General features: G+C 39.0%; 1 protein-coding gene across 1 annotated transcript in view; it reads right to left on the bottom strand.

Moving 5' to 3' along the window:
- Positions 1–280: 280 nt before the first annotated feature.
- The window catches only part of arid5b (AT-rich interaction domain 5B), a 111,625-nt gene continuing 92,148 nt past the window's right edge, over positions 281–19,757 (bottom strand). Inside the window, exons 8-10 of the mRNA XM_015378207.1 lie at positions 19,391–19,488; positions 4,185–4,395; positions 281–3,453 (exon numbers count right to left, since the gene is read on the bottom strand). Of these exons, the coding sequence (XP_015233693.1) occupies positions 1,414–3,453; positions 4,185–4,395; positions 19,391–19,488 (2,349 nt within the window). The 3' untranslated portion in view covers positions 281–1,413. The remainder of the gene's footprint in view (positions 3,454–4,184; positions 4,396–19,390; positions 19,489–19,757) is intronic.

Genomic DNA, 19,757 nt, shown 5'->3' with positions numbered 1-19,757 from the left:
GGGAGATGTTCATGTTGCTGCAGTCTGCAATCTGGACGTTAGATGTCGCTGAAAATTACACACTGTAGCTTTAATGCAGTAGTTTTGATGTCTGAAAAGGTTTTCTGTTAAAAAAAGAATATATATATTTCTTTTTTTTAAACTAAAAACCTTTTCAGAAATCAAAACAACCACATTAATTTTGTTGAACACACGTATATATATATATATATATATATATATATATATATATATATATATATATATATATATATATATATATATATATTTTCAACAAAAAAAAAACCCCAGAAACACTGTTCAGAAATGCCACAGCTGCTAACCCATTTTGTATATCTCTGTTAAGCAGCTGATTGCAGACTAATTGAGCAGACAGCCTGGCTCATTATGTTGCTAACATACATCAGCTAGTTATAGACGTGTTAAACAACAAAGAGCAGAATGGAGAAAAGAAAAGGTGTTTTATGCAGTTAGCACAGAAACATTCACATTTTCCTTTTGATTTGTATTAAAATCAGAAATTTGTTTAAAAAAATGTTGCAGGTAAAGGGGGGCTTGCATCAAGTGGCTTAATTAGTGCTCATCAAATTATGCTTTTAACATGAATTGTCCTCCAGGTGTGCAGCAAAAGAACAAGTAAGTAGACTAGTTTCAGCTTTGATCCCTATTAATAGAATATGTTTTATTTGGGCATTTTAGGCAGAAGTAACGGCAATCAATAGACACTTCTGGTCAGGGTTTTTAGGTGTATTTTTTGACACATCTTTAAAGTCTCCAATACTGATAAAGCAGCAGTAAGAATAATCTTTAGCTTCTATGTTTATATGAAAGAAATCAACTTATAGTGTACATTTTTGCTTTATTTTAGCATAAATGCGATGGTATTGTTACATACGCCACTCATTCTTCAAGAATCATACACCAACCCATGCCTGTTGCAGTTGTGAACTCATACACTAAGGTTTTTAAAAGAGTTTTGCATTTCATTGCCATCTTTCTTGTAGTGTTTTTAAGCGACAAAGTTTAGCCCTCAGACGCAGTAAACAAATGGCTTTTCTCTGCTTCCCTCAACTTCTGACCTTCCAGAGCAACAAACCTGACTAGCGGTCACTGAGAGCGGCTAACTGATCTGTGAGCATATGCACACACGAGCATTGTGCAAATAGGGTTACAAAAGCAACAAAAAGATACAGTAAGTGGTGATAAAAAAAAAGAACAGTGCAAAGAATATAAACAAAGGCATACACAGGTAAAAAAAAAAAATGGAATTTGCAGTCTGAATGATGGATTTATCAGTTTGTCGTCAGCAAAAGTTTTGATCCGTGCTTTTGCCTTGATTGAGCCACAATGTGAACAGAAATAAGCTGACAGTTTCAACAAAGAGAGTGGAGAAAAAGAAGGGTGTTATCTCCCTCAAAGTCTGGTGCTGGGGTGTACCGACGACAGCTGAGGCGGTGGGAGGGTCGAGAGAGGGTAGAGGTGGTGCAACAGCTCTCCGTACAGTGCTGCCCCACCTGGGTACCTGTAGAGGTGGTGGGGGCTGGGGCTGGAGGCTAACAGCTGCCTGTGGAGCATCATGGAGTGGATGGTGAAGGGGGGCATAAGGGGGGAAACAGCTGACTGGCTTTTCAGGTACTGCAGGCCTGGGTGCTGCTGAAGCCTGTCCTGAGCGCCTGGTGAAACCAGAGTGCCATGTGGGTAAATCCCAGCATAGAGTGGCGCGGTGTGGGGTGGTGGGAAAGTGGTCGCAGAGTGACCCTCAGGGAGATGATTGTTGAGGTGAATGGCGTGGGCTGGCTCAGCTGGTTTCAGCTCCTCGGGGTCACTCCGTCGGACCGTGCTTGCGGGATGAATCGGTGTCACCACTCGTACTTTCCTTTCTGGGGCGTCTTCGCTCTCTGCTTCTGCCAGACTCCGCTTACTAGGTCGAATAGGACTGTTGAGGGGCAGGTCACCTGACGTTTTGGGGCTGGGAAATGTCTGAGAAGAATCTTGTGAGCTTTGTTTGGGGCTAGAGATTGTCATTGGCGAGACTCGACACGCCTTAGGATGGGATTCCAAACCGTGGTGCATGATGGGATAGGAGAGACTACAGAAAGGTGGCTTGGAAAAGGACGAAGCCCTATGAGATAAAGGTTTAGAAATAGAAAAGTCTCTAGGTTCGTCTTCAGACTCTCCATTCTCCCCCTGTGTCTGAGTCCTGTCATTGTAGTGAGATCTGTATGCCAAGCCTTCTTGCTCCAGACCAACACAAACAAAGCTTTGGCCGCCCTCGCACTCCCTGCTGTAGTGCTCTCTCCGTTCTCCACCAGCAAAGCTAGCCATCCTGTCCTGGCTCAGGCAGCTCTCAGTTTGTCTGTACAAGCTGTGAAGATGAGGTGATGAATAGCAGTCCACTGTATAGCTCCTGGACTGAGCGACTGGACCTTGGAGGATTTTGTCCCCAGTGGTCTCTGTACTGTCCTGGGTTTGGGCTCGGGGGAGGTAAGGTTGCCATGGCACGCTCGCATGAGGTTGAGCCTGATGGCTCGTCCGGCTGTAGGAATCTGACATCTCAGCAGCAGATTTTCTCTCTGGCTGCCCCCCGGGGGTCTGTTGGTGAGCTTTGCTGCTCTGTGCGTGCTGGATCACTGATGGCCGGAATATGGGTGAGACTTCAGGGATACTGTCTGACGTGCTCTTGTACCTTTGTCCCACCACCTCTTCGTCAGTCTTTCTTTGCTCCTTCTCTCGATCACCTCGAGGAAGCGAGGACATAGCTGTGGGAGGTGGAGACTGAAGAGAAGAAAAGGAGTAAGGGTTGGACTCACACACCTGGGAGAGGAGCTTCTTTTTGGCCAAAGGAGACATGACCCCCTGGTTGGCTTTGCAGTAGGCAGCTGTCTGTCCTGTGCCCTGGGTTGACTCCTTCTTAATCGCCACATAGTCGTCCTTGTCCGCATTAGAATCTGTACTCAAGTCAATACAATGTCCATCCACCTGCTTACTCAAGTCAATACACTGTCCATCCACCTGCTTACACATGGGCAGCACCTTCCCCACTCTCCCACCGTGGTTCTCAATGCAGTCTTTGACCTTGGAGAAGTGCTCGGGCAGAGCGACATGTCCAGCAGCTTTATTCTGATCCCAGCGGTGAAACAGGTATGAATTTTTTGGAATGAAATGCCCTTCGGTTTGCTGTTCGCCTGCAAGCTTCGCTTGGAGCGCCTCGCTGATTTGCCTCCACTCGGTTTGTGAAGAAGGTCCTGTGTGAAGGGGGAAACCAACGTGTGGGGGTCTGCAGTCAGATTCTTTGGGGCAGAGCGAGGATGGCTGCTCCACTCCCAACGACTCCTCCTCCTTCAGGGTGACATGTAACTCTTCCTCCTCTATTACAATCGGCTCATCTTGAAGAGACGGGTCATTTTTTATGGCTGATGAAATCTCATAGTTGTCTTCTTTCACCTTTGACTCCTGCATGTGGGCAAATGTATGTTAACACCTTTAAATACTATCTAATAATCCAAAATAAAAATGATAGAAAAGACTCAATACACAGGGTTGCTATGAAGTCTTGAAAATTACCTAATTGAGTTTCCTTATCAAGGTTTGAAAAAATTTGATTTACTGAAGAAAAGGTAAGTAACTATCAAATGCAATCGTTTTTACTTTGATTCTTTAGTGTGGCATGTTTTATGTTTGACTCCCTTAACTTTAACAGTATATGCTTAACAATTTAAGTGTTTACTTTCTGAATGAATAAATGGTCATTCAAATGAGGGTTGTAATTCTATGTGTTTTATGCATAAACTGCTTTAAATCTTGGTGAAAATTTACTTGTTTCCTTTAAACCAGGGCTAAAATGCTTAATAAAGGGTAAAGATTAGATTTTTTTAGCTATCATAACAAAATGAAACTTCCAAAAGTCAGAAACTGCTTTCGAGAGTTTGTATTTAGTCTGTGGTGTTCAATCAATGTATCATATTTGATAAATCCAAGGATTCAACTTTTTTTAAAGGAAAGCCAATTTTCATTGCAAGGGTGCTAATGCATTAGCGGTACTTAAATTTTTTTTTTTTTTTTTTACTTTTAACTGCTACCTAAAGACTTTCTAGAAAGATAAACAGCAATATGTCATAGTGGGAGTACTGATAGTACATTACAGGTGGAATTTTGTGATATAAAATGTGTAAGGTAATGCTGACCTGTGTTTGTTCTTGTTTCACCTCTCCTCTCTCCTTTTTACTGCTTAGCTTAGGATGACTGGGGCCCTTCAGTTTCTTGGGCCCTACTACTTTCACTTTGGCTCCGGCTCCAGACGCCTTGTCTTGGCTGCTCTCCTGCTTCCTGGGTTTGGTCAATGGGAGGGGCTTGTCTTGTTCACCTTTAAGGTGCCTCTCGTATGGAAGGAGGAGCCTGTAAAAGAATTCAGGAGAAATTATAAAATGTTTCACCCCACATTTATAGACTGTAGTTAATATACTAGATTGTAGTTTATAAATGATGTCCCCAAATTGACAAAAGGTTATAAAACTGGACTAAATGTGATAGCTAATTTAACTAAAACACAATCAAAAGCTTTTGAAGTTTGTAACATGTGGACAAGGCACCAACCATTTTATTATGAGAAGTTTATTACACACCAACAATAGCGGTGCATAATCATGAAATGGATCATGTTTTTGATGTTTGATAAATAAATCTGAAAAGAGAGACACTTTTGTGTTTACCTCATCTTAACTATGATTACTTTAAAACAAATCTAGCAACTGATAAAGTAGTAAATGAAGTCTTTCTGCATGTAATTGCACAGCACGTATAAAAAGTTGGAGATTATTTTAGCAGGTCATAAAACCATATGATAATCTTTTCATTACACTTTTTAACCAATAATCCTGAAGCTAGTAAGACTTGACTGTTCATTTAAAGGGATGCCTTTAGGACAGAGTGAAAACAAGAAATCCCTTTAGAGATACTCCATGCATCAACCTGATATGAACCATGATGGGGACAGCATCGTGCTCTAAGGAAGCCCTTTTTCATCCAGAAACAGGGAAGCTGGCTAGAGTTTACTGGATAATGGATAAAGTTAAATCCAGGGAAACCTGTTATATATGGGGTGCCATTTGTGAAGTTACACAGTCAAAAATAAAGAGCAATATTTTTGATTATTTAGCATAATGTGAGAGAAAATAAGGGGACTTTTTTTTCCAAGTCAAATTTTCACTACGTCTTTATACATCTATAAATCTCAAAGCTCCAGCTAAATATCTTTTTGGCAAGCTAAATATTTGTTTTTCCAAATTAAATATTTATTTGGTTAACTAAATATAGTTTGTGAAAGAAATGTTTTAACAATCCACACACACACATACATACATATATATACATACACATACATATATATACACATACATACATATATACATACACATATATATGTATATATACATATATATATATACACTCAACAATAACTTATTTTGATAAACATTATGACATGTTAATATAAATGAAGAGCAAAAAAAACGTGTCTTTTTTTCCTACTGAACAGCTATAAGCTACAAAAATAGTAAAATAGTAGTTCTGCATGGCAGCACTACTAATTCACTGCTACTAAAATAAAGCTCTTTAAAGCACAGCGAAGAAAAAAAAAAAGCATAACCGAAAAAACAGCTGCAAGCTTGTGGTGCATTATACAGCTTGTTTTAAAACCTGCTTGTTTTAATACCTGGAAAACATTAACAGTCCTATTGTAATTAAGCTGGGCTAAGGGGAAATCCAGACTCAGATTGGAGCCAGTATGTGTTTGTGTTTCTGTGTGTGTGAAAGAGAGAGAGAGAATGTGAATAATGAGTTATCCCCTGCTGAGAAAGATCACATTTGGTATTACTTCGACCTCGAAGGAACAGAATGTGAGTGTGGGTGTGTAAAGTTACTGCGGCTGGAAATGAAAAGAAGAAGAAAATAACAGCGAGGATAGTAATCAAATGTTTAAAGAAAGCTCGCAGCACTTAATATCTCCTTCAGCATGCTAAAATGATTAGAGACAGAAGTCCTTAAATTAGCTTCAACGATGAAAATATTTTTAGATGGAAGCAATATGCTTAGGGTACTTAAGACATACAATAGCTTTGTGTGCTCATGTTTAATCTAATTCATACTAAATGACACTAAACATTATGAAGGATAAACATTTAACATAATCTAAATGTGGTTATTCCTCCTTTAAAGTATTCCTAAGTCAAATTTCCATATGTCATGTAATAAATAGGAACATGAGGATCTGGATAACAACACCCATGTGTAAAGCACAGACATGAAAAAGCAGCAGGGGAAACTTTTCGACTTTTATTGCTCCGGGAACAAAATGGAAGTTGGCACAGAACCAGAAAAAAGAAACACTGCAGAAGAACAAACTGAGAGAGCTGAACAGCTATGATGCTATAAAACATCAGTGAAAAAAAAGAAAAGAAAAAAAAGAGAAAATCTTAATAAAAAAAAAACCTCATGTCACGTTTTATGGAATAATCTATGAAAGTCAGACAGGAAGAAGACTTTTTTCATTCTCGAGAAAGAGAATAAGCCCTTGTCATTTAACAGCAAGAGACTGTTGCACTATTCCTTTTAAGGGACATGGCAGTAAAACAAACAATGAATCAAGCACTGTTTCGCCTCCTCTTCGAATCAGAAATAAAGAAAAAGCCTTAGAGACTTCAAGAGGCTCTGTGGGATTTTATTTTGGATTTGTTTTGTTGTTTTTTTTTTCCTCCTCCAAACAAAAGTGCTGGCAGTGAAAGCGGTGAAACTACATTTCATACAGCTGGTCTGGCACCAGGCCCCAGGCCAAGAAAGGAAATGTACTATTAAATGTGACTTATTGGAGAGACAGAGAGCAAAAAAGGTTGTGGAAGAGAAGAGAGGAGACAAACAGAAAAGGGAACAGAGGGAAAAGGGGGAGTAAAAGGGAGGAGGAGGATGGGTGAAGGCATGTTAATGAGAAATAAAGATTAGTGTGACGAAATCCTGGAAAACACTTCTAGTCTACTTTACTCACAAGTGGATAAACTAGTCTCATGCTTTCTAGACTTAATATAATACTACTCAGAAGGTGCAACCTATAATAAAGTTGAATAAAGAAAACTACAACTTTTCTTGGATCCAGCCAAAGAAGTAAAGGAAGTCTATGAAGTGTATATATAACTGGGTCCATTGTTAACAATCTGCATAATCTGTGGGAAAGAGATGGCTGTCTTGGCTCGGGTCAACTTTAAAGAATGTCAATAAGGCTGTTTGTGGGTGGGGGTGAGGGGGGCTGATGTAAGAACTGATCCAGGGGAAATTACCGGAGCCTTTAAATAGTTTCAAATGGAAAATCTATGTTGTAAATTTAGCCAGAAAAAGGAGCCACAGAAAGTTCCTCCCATTGTCGCAAGTATTTTCTGGCTAACAAAAATGGAGAAATCTGGTTTGTAACAGGACTCGTATAGAAGAATCTGCAGCCTGTTTAACAACAATTGGAATCACCTGATCCTCCCTTTAATTTAATTTAATATGGCATCAAACATGGAAATTAGAGACTTTTTTTTTAACCACCATTGAAAGCTTTGAATGTAATACCTCCCCCCATTTTCCGTTTGGTATCTGATTCAATTAGGACTAACATCTGAACCCTACAAGTGCCACAATCTAATAAACAAGTAATTAAATTATTTCAAATGTATATGTTTGACATTTATTCTGATAATTTTGAATAGAAACACAATCAAAGTACTAAGATACTTGAAATTTGTATAGTTATTCGCATATGTAGGGTAAGTACTTTCTACTTATCAAATAGACAAAATTAGTTAATAAACAGCTGCAGCGTGCAGCCAAGAATAGTGCATTTTTATTAATAAACGACTCACTTTAGTAATTAAATATTAATTTAACTGTTTCTTAAAGTGTGGCACGTTTGGATTCCCATATGCCTCGCTTTTTAAATATCTATTCAATCAAAAAAATAGCAAAAAACAAATAAATCAAACTATTAGTGCTTAATACAGCCCTCAGTGTGACAGATTGGAGTACTTTCAAGCTTTTCACATATAACTCAGTCATGATTGTGCAACATGATATAATAAGTGCTTGTGATACAAGACCACTGTGAGTAGCAATTTCCTCCAAGGCAGAGAGCTTGGCAGCCGGTGAAGAAGCTGTGGGATCCAGATGTAGTTAACAATTGGAGCCACTTGGGGGCGTACGGCGCCCTGACGAATTGCAGGAAAGAATTCATCAGGGCCAGGAGGGGTAACTATTTTTATGAGGTCAATAAATGCTTAACTTTGCCTCCTGCCAATTTATTACCTGGTTGTTATTTAAGAAGCTTTTTTTTTTCTCACGTCAAAGCAAATAAAATGTTCAGCGAGAAATTTGAAAAAGAACAAAGCTTATGTAATTTAGATATTAAAGAATATTGTTCATATACATGTAATCCATTACATCAGGTTAATCACAAACTGTGCAGTTCATCAAAACGCAACTGTCAGCAAAGGAGATCAGGATTGTTGAAATAATAGATTACACATACACACATACCCCCCCGCAAAAAGACAACTTGGCAAAAACAAGGTGACTTTACCAGCAATGTGCTGCTCTCATCTAAGTTTTGTGTTACAGGAACAAGCTGTGCGCTAAAATCCAAGAAATACCCAAGTCACCAAATAAGTGGAAAAAGGCTGCAGGCTGTTCCATTTCAACAATTTTCCCTCCCATCCAAGCTGAAATTAATTTTAGCTGGTGTTGTGTTAAGATCACAAGAGCTACTTCATGCATTAAAAAAGGGAGGGGGTAAAGAAACTATTTAAAGAGCTGCTAGACCAGCCCCGGGGGCTCTGAGAAAGACTCTGAGGAAAGAAAATAACTACGTTTTTATGAGCCTGTGAGGACACAAGAGTTATACAAAAAAAAAGAAGTCACTTTCTAGTTAAACATGAAAGCAACAAGAAAACAAACTGTTTCAGAGAAAGAGTGGGGGGAGATAAACAGACATTGTATCTGCTCCCTCTGCTCTGGATTCATGCCTTGGAGCTCCTCTTTTGTCTCGGAGCCAAACCACTCGAGGTGACCCTCATTCATGCGGTTAAAACAGGAGGGCAGCGCAGGAATGTATGAAAACTTAAGTCCTTTGTCAAGTCTGAAAATACCAGATTTAAAATGACCTCTACTGTTCCCCTGGGGTTCGCTCTCATTAGCTGTGGCTGCGGCAGTATGCAGTAAATGCTCGCCCTGGCAGGTGTGAGCCCAGAGCACCAAGTGTGTCAAATAAATGTCCACTACTCTGCATAAAGGAACACTTTCAGTAATTCAACTATTACAGCCCAGTAATGAACAGAACCTGTCTCCTTTTGCTCTTTAAAGTGGACTTAGAATTATCTGGAATGCTGTAAATTTAACTTGCTGCACTGAACTAGATTTTAATCTCAGCGGACTTCTCACACAGATTGGTACAATAAGTCATTTCTCTTTGCCAATAGGGACCCAAAATCAAAACAGACCACTTGATGCAATTCCACTAAAAGCTCATTGAAGTATTTTTCATACATAAAACATCAAGGTCTAATACATTTTTTTTTGGTCAAAACTCCAGAGTTCCCTGTCCTTTTTAAAGTATTAACAGAGAAGTTCACTGTATATTCATGGCAGACATTCCTCCCATAATCAGGCTTTAGATGTAGACCCTGAATAACTGTTGATAGATGGATTTAGGAGCAGATAAAAGGATAAACCTTTTATGTAAAACACAGGGAAATAGATTTACATACTTGTCAAAGCAGAAAAAAAATACTTAAAAGTAAAAGCAGGAAATTTTGAAAAGTTTTGCTAAAATGGGCGGCCTAGGAAGACATGGCCAAGTGTGGGGATGAGCAGAGGGGTTAAGTAAGGTACAGTAGTGGTCAAAACAAGGGACAGTGACAATAAATTGGATGTGATGAAATCATCTAAAAAAAATAAAACACTGTACTGACTAAAAAGTAATATTGGGGAGTGGCTGCCTAGTGGTTAGGACATAGAGCTTGGAATCATGAGGTTCTGAGATCGAGCCCAAAACCCACAGACTGCCACTCTGGGTCCCTGAGCAAGACCCTTAACCCCACACTGCTCCCTAGGCGCCGCACAATGGCAGCCCACTGCTCCCAAAGGGGATGGGTTTAATGCAGAGGTAAATTTCCTCAATGTGAGATCAATAAAGTTAAATTATTAGTATTATTAAAAACACCAGCGATACAAGCTCTTGATCATAAGATTGGTGGTAAGGCAAGTTCTACTTTTACTCAGAGGTCAGAATACTGCTTACGTCATTGCCATGGTTGCAGCAATGGCTGTAGTGGCAACAATGTGTGTCCACAAAACTGCTGTTGAGTTTAATCGACCGTGCAGATGCGTAATCAATTTAGATAGTGTACGTAAAAAGCTATGTAGACATGTACAGTCTTCAACAAGATTTTCTTTTTTGGGCTAAATATTGCAAAATTAAGAACATTTACATGAAATGTACAAAGTGACACAAAAAGAGCACCTTTAAATGTATTATGGAGGATTTTCTCGAATTTTTAAAATAAGCAGCCCTCTCCACTTTAGAAAAAAAATGCACGTGCACAACCCTGTACCTGCTCCCGAGAAGAAACGCCTATTAAACACGTGAGAGAGCCAATTTCTCCTCATGCATGCTCTGTTTAAATGTTGCTGTTTTTATAGCTCATACAAGCTTACTGTGCTCGAACGTCCGCCATAACCCCTAAATCCCTCAATAACTAAATGGAGCGGGGACTTTATAGTGAAGAGCAAACTCCGTTAAACAAACATTCCTAAGTATGATCAATACTTTTTGCTCCCCGTTGGTCACGTAACTCCTCCTCCACTGTGCGGTGCCTTCGCCATCTTTGTTATCAGTCGCCAACTTGCAGCTGTTTAGTAATGGCGACAGCTGGCTACTGTGACAGAGAATCCCATAATTCCATATTATGGAAAAGCATTCTGGAATATATCTGTCTCTTCTGAGGCCTTTCTTTTCTTCTCATACACTTCGTAGACACTTTTCTCTTACAACCCTCGGCCATTTTCAAAGAACTGCAAGGAGAAAGGTGAGCTTCAATGACTGGCTGAAACCGTAACTAACCACATATATACGCCTGAAAGTCCGCATGCGCAGAAAATAGAGCTAATAGGACGAGCACGTAGGACGGCCTTACATAAACATATCACCAGAATGATTGAAAATTATGGAGGACCACTTATTTAGATGATCCACCCTGAAATAAAAGATTGTCCCTTTTTAAGGGATGTTAATATNTCCCATAATTCCATATTATGGAAAAGCATTCTGGAATATATCTGTCTCTTCTGAGGCCTTTCTTTTCTTCTCATACACTTCGTAGACACTTTTCTATTACGACCCTCGGCCATTTTTAAAGAACTGCAAGGAGAAAGGTGAGCTTCAATGACTGGCTGAAACCGAAACTAACAAAATATATACGCCTGAAAGTCTGCATGCACAGAAAATAGAGCAAACAGGACGAGCATGTAGGCTGGCCTTACGTAAACATATCACCAGACTGATTGAAAATTGTGGAGGAACACTTATTTAGATGATCCACCCTGAAATAAAAGATCGTCCTCTTTAAGGGATGTTAATCTGAGACAAAAAAAAGTTAGTTTGGGGTTCAGCTACTATTTACATCAAGTACCACAGATCTACAGTAAAGAATAAGCATTGCTTTGTTTGTGTTCCATCTGTAGATGAGGTCCAGATTTACATCTAGTGAGAATCAGAGATAAAAAAACAAAAAATGGCTAGGCATTTGAGCCACACATGTTGAGACACTGTTTATAGTGTTAAGGAATGCTGACAGCCTGCACACAACTAAATTGTCTACAACTTTTCCCTCTCTCTCCTTTTTGCAGAAATGTACTCATTTCCAAGGACACGTTTTCGCTTGTTTAATGAAACCCATCACTGTTGCTGCCTGTCTCCTCCTGCTTGCAACCAAGAGGACATGAAAGCGATACTCTCACAACACTGCAATCCAACCGTCGCTCTCTGCTTTTACCAGAATAATTGATATCTGAATTGAAGCTGCTGCATTAAAAGAAAAAAAGGCAAGCCAGAGTGTAATGGAGCACATTTGATGCATCTGGAATACAGTGAGGGATATAAAGATGGAGTGAAGGAAAATGAAATCTGCAGTCTGGTTCTGTTACAAATGTTTTAGGACTGACTCAAGGTTTTCTAACAATGTATTTTTAAATGTGGAGAGCCGCTTTAGCAAATTGCGTAGGAACATCGATAGCAAGAGGCTTGAATAAAGGCTGAATCAATAAAACATCTAGTCTACTAAAATTGGAACAAGCTTGCATCTGTCTTGAAAAGAAACACATATCTGCATGATCTGAGCAGGGGAATATTTCACACGCTTCGGTCCCCGTACGAAAAGCACATCTGGCGAATGCCTCGTGCTTTTAAGACGAAATGATTTCATCCAAAAAATCCCTCTCATCTGCTCGCTGTGCTGTTGCTCAAAAACCTCCGAGTTTTTTAAATAGCAAATTATTCTAAATTGCTTCTCAGTTGCCATGGATACACCCCCTACCACCACCACCTCCATCTCCACCCCTGATGCCAACCCTGTTGTGCAATTACATTAGAGTGCCAAGGCATGGCGAGGTATTAAAAATCTGTAACTGGCAGAAAAGAAATGGAGATAGTGGAATGCAATGTTTCTGTAACAAGAGATCACGAAGGAAACCGGGAAGATTAAATATGTAGGAGCTTTTAAAAGGCGCTGACCTGTATAATGAAAGAAACAGCATGAAGTGCAAGGCGGGGAAGGGGGGGGGGGACAAAGAGAGAAAATGGCACAGCACAGAAGCAAAAGGCAGTCTATTTCAAGGTTATTGATGCCATCTTTTTCATGACCTCATTTTTAATTCACAGCACTGGGCCCTGACAGCTAATCTCGGGAAACAGTTTAAATAAATATCATTAAAGCTTCCCAGTAGCTGCAGTTGCAGACCTTGGCTTGGACATTTCTACATTGATTTTCTTTTTTTGCCCCCCTCCCTCCTGCGTCCTAATGAACGGCACACTGCGGCTAAACAACAGTAACTTTGAAAATGACAATTAACTGAGGTTATCTCCCGCTCAATTCCAGCAATGCAACTCAATTTCTGCTGGTGATTACTGGCTGCTCCTGGACGGCATAAATATAGTGATTATGCCCTTGGCTCCATCTTTCACAATAACATCTCCTAGGAAACCATTTCATGTGATTTTACCATTAGGGCTGTAAAGGGATAATGTGTGTAATTTTAAATGGGAACTGAATGCTTGTGGATTCTTGTGGAGTCTTTAACCCAAATAACACCAAGACAGCCAAGAATATCCCCTTAATTGAAGCCAATTACATCCTGAAATATTGTTTCTTTTTCCATCTCTACTAGGCAGAGGATTTAATTCTCTCCTCCTCAAACTTCACACTTTAAAGTGAGACCTAAAATTATTGCAATTGTGGGGGAAGAGTGGTTTTGACCCCAAATAAGTCTTTTATAGCCTTTGATAAGGTTAAAAAACAAAAACTAAATAGGTTTAAGATTTATTAAACATTTACAGTAGCAAGTCAGTTTATTTGCTACACTTGCTTGATTGCTTCAAGTGAACAGAAAATTTCCCAGGTACATCACAGCACCTCAGTGTATTGAGGCAGCTGGAGGCATTGAGGCATCACAGTAGGAAAAAAAAGGAAGATCTGTAAAGAACAGGAAACAGATAGCAGAATGGTAAAACATAACCATATCTATCAGTCTGTCCATAGAGATAACATTATTATTATTATTATTGTTTATTATTATCTATAAAACCAAGAACAATGATAAAAAAATAAAAATAATATGTTTTTATCACCTGTTTACTGTTATTAACTGAACATTAAGTTGCTATGATGGTGATGAAAGATAACGCTTTCTTGTCCATGTTTAAGTAATTACAAGGAAACATGCACATTATTAGACCATGCATTTGTTAATAATGAAGATTGAAGCTGCTATTATGTTAATGCTGTTTGCTTAACATTTTAGCTGACATATACCTAAAAAATATCTAAATGCTTTGCAAAGAAAAGCAGACAGGCTTCTAGAGTAGTAATGTCAGACACACTCATTAAAATTGGAGAGCTGATTAGCTAAGCATTCAACAAGTCTTAGATCTCACCTCAGCACCTACCATGTTAAAATCACACAGACCTAGAGAATTTTTATCACTGCAACAAAACACACCTTTTAACACATTTTGGGTTGATTTCAGACATATTTTAGGGGTCTATCCTGAGTTTTCCTTTTTAAATCTCTGAACACTCAAACTCAATATACATTTCAATTATCATCAAATGCTTATTTCTAAAAGAGGAGCATAACCACATACATCCATTAGTCCAGAACTCGTATTCTTTATATGTTAGGGTTTTATTGCCATTATGGGAAAATGTATCACTTTTTTGATTTTTACAATCACTTACTGTCTGTTTACTATATGCTTTGGAAATATAGCCAGTGTTACTAACTCCACCGCAGAGGAGCTGCTGCCATATGAGAGGGAAGCTCTGCTTGGAAATTATGATTCATGCTCAACAACTGGCAGCCTTACTTTCAGGAAAACAGGCTGCACTTGGTGACATCCAGAAAAATAAGCGCAGACTTTCCAGCTCTAATGATAAACATTTTACTGTAGATTAAGACACTGTTTTTAACATTATCTAGATACTTAATAGAAAGGATCCCTTTTAAGTAAACAGCTCTTTTTCTGCATCTTGCTATTATTATGGCAATTTCAGTACTGAAACCAGGAGGAAATCCATTCATACTGTATCAAAATAAGCTGTCTTTGAGTTTAAGTTGATATTTTCTTGCATTTTTTCCATATTTTATAGACTTTTTATTACCCAATTATTACCTCCTGGTTTGTCCATTTTCATACCTGAGAGTTATGCTTGCCATTAAATGTATAGTTCAAAACCATTTGTATTAACACAAACCAGAAACATGTCCATCCTCTGAATGGTATGTAGGTGACAACATACAGTAAGTTTTCACCTGGAGATTACAGACATAAACTCAGTGAAGTACAAAGCTGCATTTCATATATTGTATGCTAAACATTAGCGTTGCTCTTGTTTGTATTTTGTAAACTCTTGCTTATGAATGATATTTCTGTAGCACATTGACTAATGATTAAAGGTGGAAACAAAGACGCCTCTGGGGAGCAAACACACACTTCAGCGAGCCTCCAAACAGCCTCATTCATCATGCAGAGAGAGAATGGCCGTGTTTGCTGAGTTAATACATTGAAGCTAATTGCCCTCTGAGCAGCCCAAACACTAAGCCTCAGCTAAAATTATTCCCCTGAATGGAAACTTGCTTCAGCTTCAGCTGATCTCGCCCGCCCCGCCCTCTGTTGTACGCCTTCGTCTCCATGTCAGCCCGATATTCGCTGCAGTGCGTGGATATTATTGCTTTGTATTGATTCAGCATTATTTTCCTCTCTGCTGTTTCACAGTGGCCGGAGAGGGAAAGGCCAGCGCAGCAGCAGTCACACCTCAGCACTTCCCATGTGAATTTGTCCCAGTTCACCAGCATTCCTACAGCTACTTTTTACAACATACAGCCTGAAGAACAATGCAGCTGTTCAGCCATGCCCTCATAATGATTTATAGACTCTGCAAAAAGAAAAAGAAAGAACCCCCAGCTACCTTTTGTTTCCAAATTTTGGGGTGAAAATATCCTTCTTTTTTTGTGACAAAACAACATTCAGGATCATATTGCCTGCTTGTCCATAAACATGCAACAAACTAAACAATGCACTAGACAGAGAAGCAGGTTTCCAAGAAAAGCCACTTCAGCCACTGCTGCCCAAGCTTGCGATTTCGCTTACAGTAAGCAATCCTGACACAATCTGAAGATACCTTGCTCCCTCAAATGGCACTGCCTGCATCTTCAGTGTATTACTGACAGGTGGATGTGTGTAAGTGTGTGTCGTCAGGGCGAGCTGTGCTGATGCATGAGCCTGCAACAGCAGAAGGGGTGTGTAAAGAGCGGCCGGCGGCCCCGAGGAACCGTCCGCTCCACGAGCAACCAGTTATCTCTTGGTAAAAGATCGTGCTTGGCATTTGTTGTAACCTTGGGAAAGTGGCTGTGTTGTGCTGTTAAGTTTCTGTGTATGTGTGTGGGTGTATGCGTGTGCTGCATTATATCTCTGCTGTTCCCTCCGGATCCACCGCATCCATATGCTTGCTTTGGTTTAGTAATACCATCTGAGTGATTAAAATGTGGAGGTTCAAAATGCTGCAGTATCTGACTGAATGATTAAATGAATACATTGCAGTTCTGTTTTTAGCTAGCAGCTCTCTGTGCTTGGAGAGCACAGCTACTGTATGTTTATCCATGTAGGTCAGTTAATAATTCAAAACACTGCTGTTATTTAGAGATGCTTAATCCTCTTTGGTTGGCTTATAGATCAAAATAAGAGAACATTGCATTTCATTATTTTCCAGAGTGCAACAAAATAGATGGATTTACTCCAAGATAAGAACTGAATGGCATCCTTGGTTCCATCAATAACTTAATTAGGAAACATATTTCTTACAGCATGAATGTAGCATTCATCTTTTTAAACTTAGAGGCAGCTTTGGGTTTAGTTCTCCAACTCAAGGTTAAATTTTTGCGGAAAAGAAGACCTGAAGGACAGCCAGGCAACCTCCTGAACCCATAAATAATGAGGCATTCAGAACCGCATGAAAATATCAGCCCACTGACACATTCGAAGCACTGCTCTTCAAGTTTTAAGTGCATTGACTTCCCTTGAAAAAAATCAATACTTGTCTTGTGGTGGTGAATAAAGCTCTGTGAAATCATCCTGGAAGCAACTGTAAGAGAGCTCACCCTTCTTAAGGCAATGCAAACTGTGCAGTGTGGGCATGCATAGCAATGTAGGAAACTTCAAGAAAAAATAAAATAAGATTACAAAAGAGTGTGTTTGTTGTGTTTTTGTTACAAGCACAGTAAATATACCATACAGATGGTTTCAGATCTTGTTGCTGCTGACTGTCTAAAATGAAAAGAAAGATGAAATAAGGTATTTAAAGCTGTAAAATTATGAACAGAGTTTGGGTTATTTTGCGATGCAGGTTTATAGTGAGGATTTTCTTTCAATAGGAGGGGAAACGGCAAAATAGGCTTTGGCTTTAGGATATTCTTGGTTGAGGTAGTTTGGTTTAAGGTAAGAAAACAGAATATTTGTTGAATAAAAAAAAATTGTTCATTTATGTAAATAAAAAACAGCTTCCTCCAAGCCAATAGACCTCCTGGATGAAGATATTTGAAAAGCCTTGAACTAAATGCATCTTTTACAGCAGCAGTAGAATTTCAATTCAGAAAAATCGAAACATTATTTTGGTTTAAGCTTGCAGAGAGGAATTTATGATTATTGTACAATCCCACTAGATCAGGGAAGGGCAACTCCAGTCCTTGAGCACTAGCATCCTCAAACACAGCATCAAACTGCTATATTACATTCTCAGTATAGCAGTTCTCCAAATTTCTGGTAATCATCTATTAATTTCATAGGGGAGTGTTGGAGCATAGGCAAATCTTTTGGAGCAGGGACAACTCCAGACCTCGAGGGCAGGCAAATGGCCCTTAAGGTCTGGAGTTTCCCATCCCTGCTCTAGATCATCCTAACAACACTGCATAACTTTTAACCCCAGTATTAACTTCATTTAAGATATATAGCATTATTTTTAATTCCATATACAGCTCTTTGCAGCATTAATGCTCCATATGGGCTGCCTTTCTCAAAGACTCAGCTGTGTGAATTGAGAGGGTAGGATTCATCCCTGAATGTGTTATGTGACCCAGCAGTCTGTACTCCCTAAAACATGAAAGCTAAATAAGTGAAAAATTATTGTTAGGCAACCCCCCCCCCCCCCCAAAAAAAAAAAAAAAAGCAAAACAAGTATGAAATCTGATCAGAAGTGGAAGTTACAGGTCTGGCACCCCTAGTGGCTAAAAGATACACAGTATTCCTTTAAAAGGACCAAAAACCAGTTAAATATGTTGTCATTTCCCTATACACTTAAAAGTTGCTGTTTGTGCTACCTTTAATTACTAAAATAATTATATATCCTTTGTTATATTCTTCTTCCATGGAGTCCCCATTTTTTAATTGCACAAAGTATGTTGGGTTGATGACGCAGTTATGTCCTACTGAACTGGAAAAAGGGAAGGCTAACATTACCAGGGTTGTTTTTATCATATCGTTATCATATTAAATCGGTGCTTCAAAGTTTACATGAGCCGTTATGGATTAGAGATATCTGCTGGCATAAGCAAACGTTATCGGCTTTTGATCTACTGTGTACTATAATAGCTAAAGCTGACACCATTAACAGAGGCTAACTCAAATCAGTAGATAATGAACGACTGAACGAATAAAAGGTTTTCTATATGATTCTAAAAGGTTAATTTTGGGTAAAATGAACAATAAACCATATAAATACACCTAATGTGACAGTACAGCTAACAGGGAAAGCCTCAAGCCTAACCTTGTGAATGCTACACTTTCTAACCAATCATAATAGGGGTTTCCTTCAATAGAGACAACATATCAGGTTAAGATGCTTTAAAAAGCAAAACGATTACAACAATCTAAACAAAAGGGCTACTATTTGGACAGGATTTAAAATTCTCTTTGGTTTTATCTTTTCAAATGTTTCCTTTTACATCCCCATACAGCTTTTTACACATTAATTTATAAATATGTTAAATAATGCCAAAATACAATCTTTATATATTCATCTCCCTTCGAAAACCAAGATTCATTCTCAATTTAGAAAATTTCAGTCCACCTAAAGAGAAGCCTAACTGTACTTAACAGTAGAGATTTATTTTAAACAAATGAATTCTTGATTCAAACCCACATTGATAATTTATTACTGAAAAGCTAAATATGACTTTCTTTGAGCCAAAGCACATAGATATTTACTTCTCTTACTATCCTGCTCACTCTGCATGGTGAAAGGATAAATATAGCAACTCATCCAGCCTTGTGGCCAATAACAAAAAAAAAAAAAGGCCTCTGTGTTACAGTAGTGTATATTTATAAAACATGGAAACATGGAATCATAGATTAGGAAATGAAATTTCCCCTCTGATTAGCCTAAATTACATTTATGTTGCAGGGTTTTTAGATTGGAGCGGGTTTGAATTATTGAAAGAATTTGCACAAAATTAAATTTTCAGGGAAAGGTTGTGCTGCAAAAATCTAAACAAAATACAGTTTATTTCTAGCCATTTTGCAGATCTTCACATGAGCTGCAGATACCTTTCGTAGTGTCTCCGCGTACACGTGGCGGCACTTGTGCTGCTCGGGTTTCCGCCCAATTCATCATAAACGTGCTTCCACTGTCTTCGGACTGTGATCTGGAGGAAGAGATGAGAAGGACGTCAGCGGGGGCAAACTATTTCACAAGTCTTAAACAAAAAGGGGAAGAGAAAATATTTAGCTGACATCATTTCAAGATCTGGGGGAGTCACTGAGCCACATTGTTCCAGTTATTAAATACTCGACACTCACAATAAGCCCAGTTAACAACCTGCTGTCAGTTGTTTCTGCTATAATCCCATATCCCGCAACAGATGGGAATAACGGGCAGGCTCTGTCATAAAACACCAAAACCCAAGCTGCCACT

This window comes from Cyprinodon variegatus, unplaced genomic scaffold, assembly GCF_000732505.1.
Source record: "Cyprinodon variegatus isolate N-32 unplaced genomic scaffold, C_variegatus-1.0 Scaffold166, whole genome shotgun sequence".
Lineage (NCBI taxonomy): Eukaryota > Metazoa > Chordata > Actinopteri > Cyprinodontiformes > Cyprinodontidae > Cyprinodon > Cyprinodon variegatus.
Note: the sequence above shows the minus strand (reverse complement) of the source record. Positions and strands in the feature narration are given on the sequence as shown.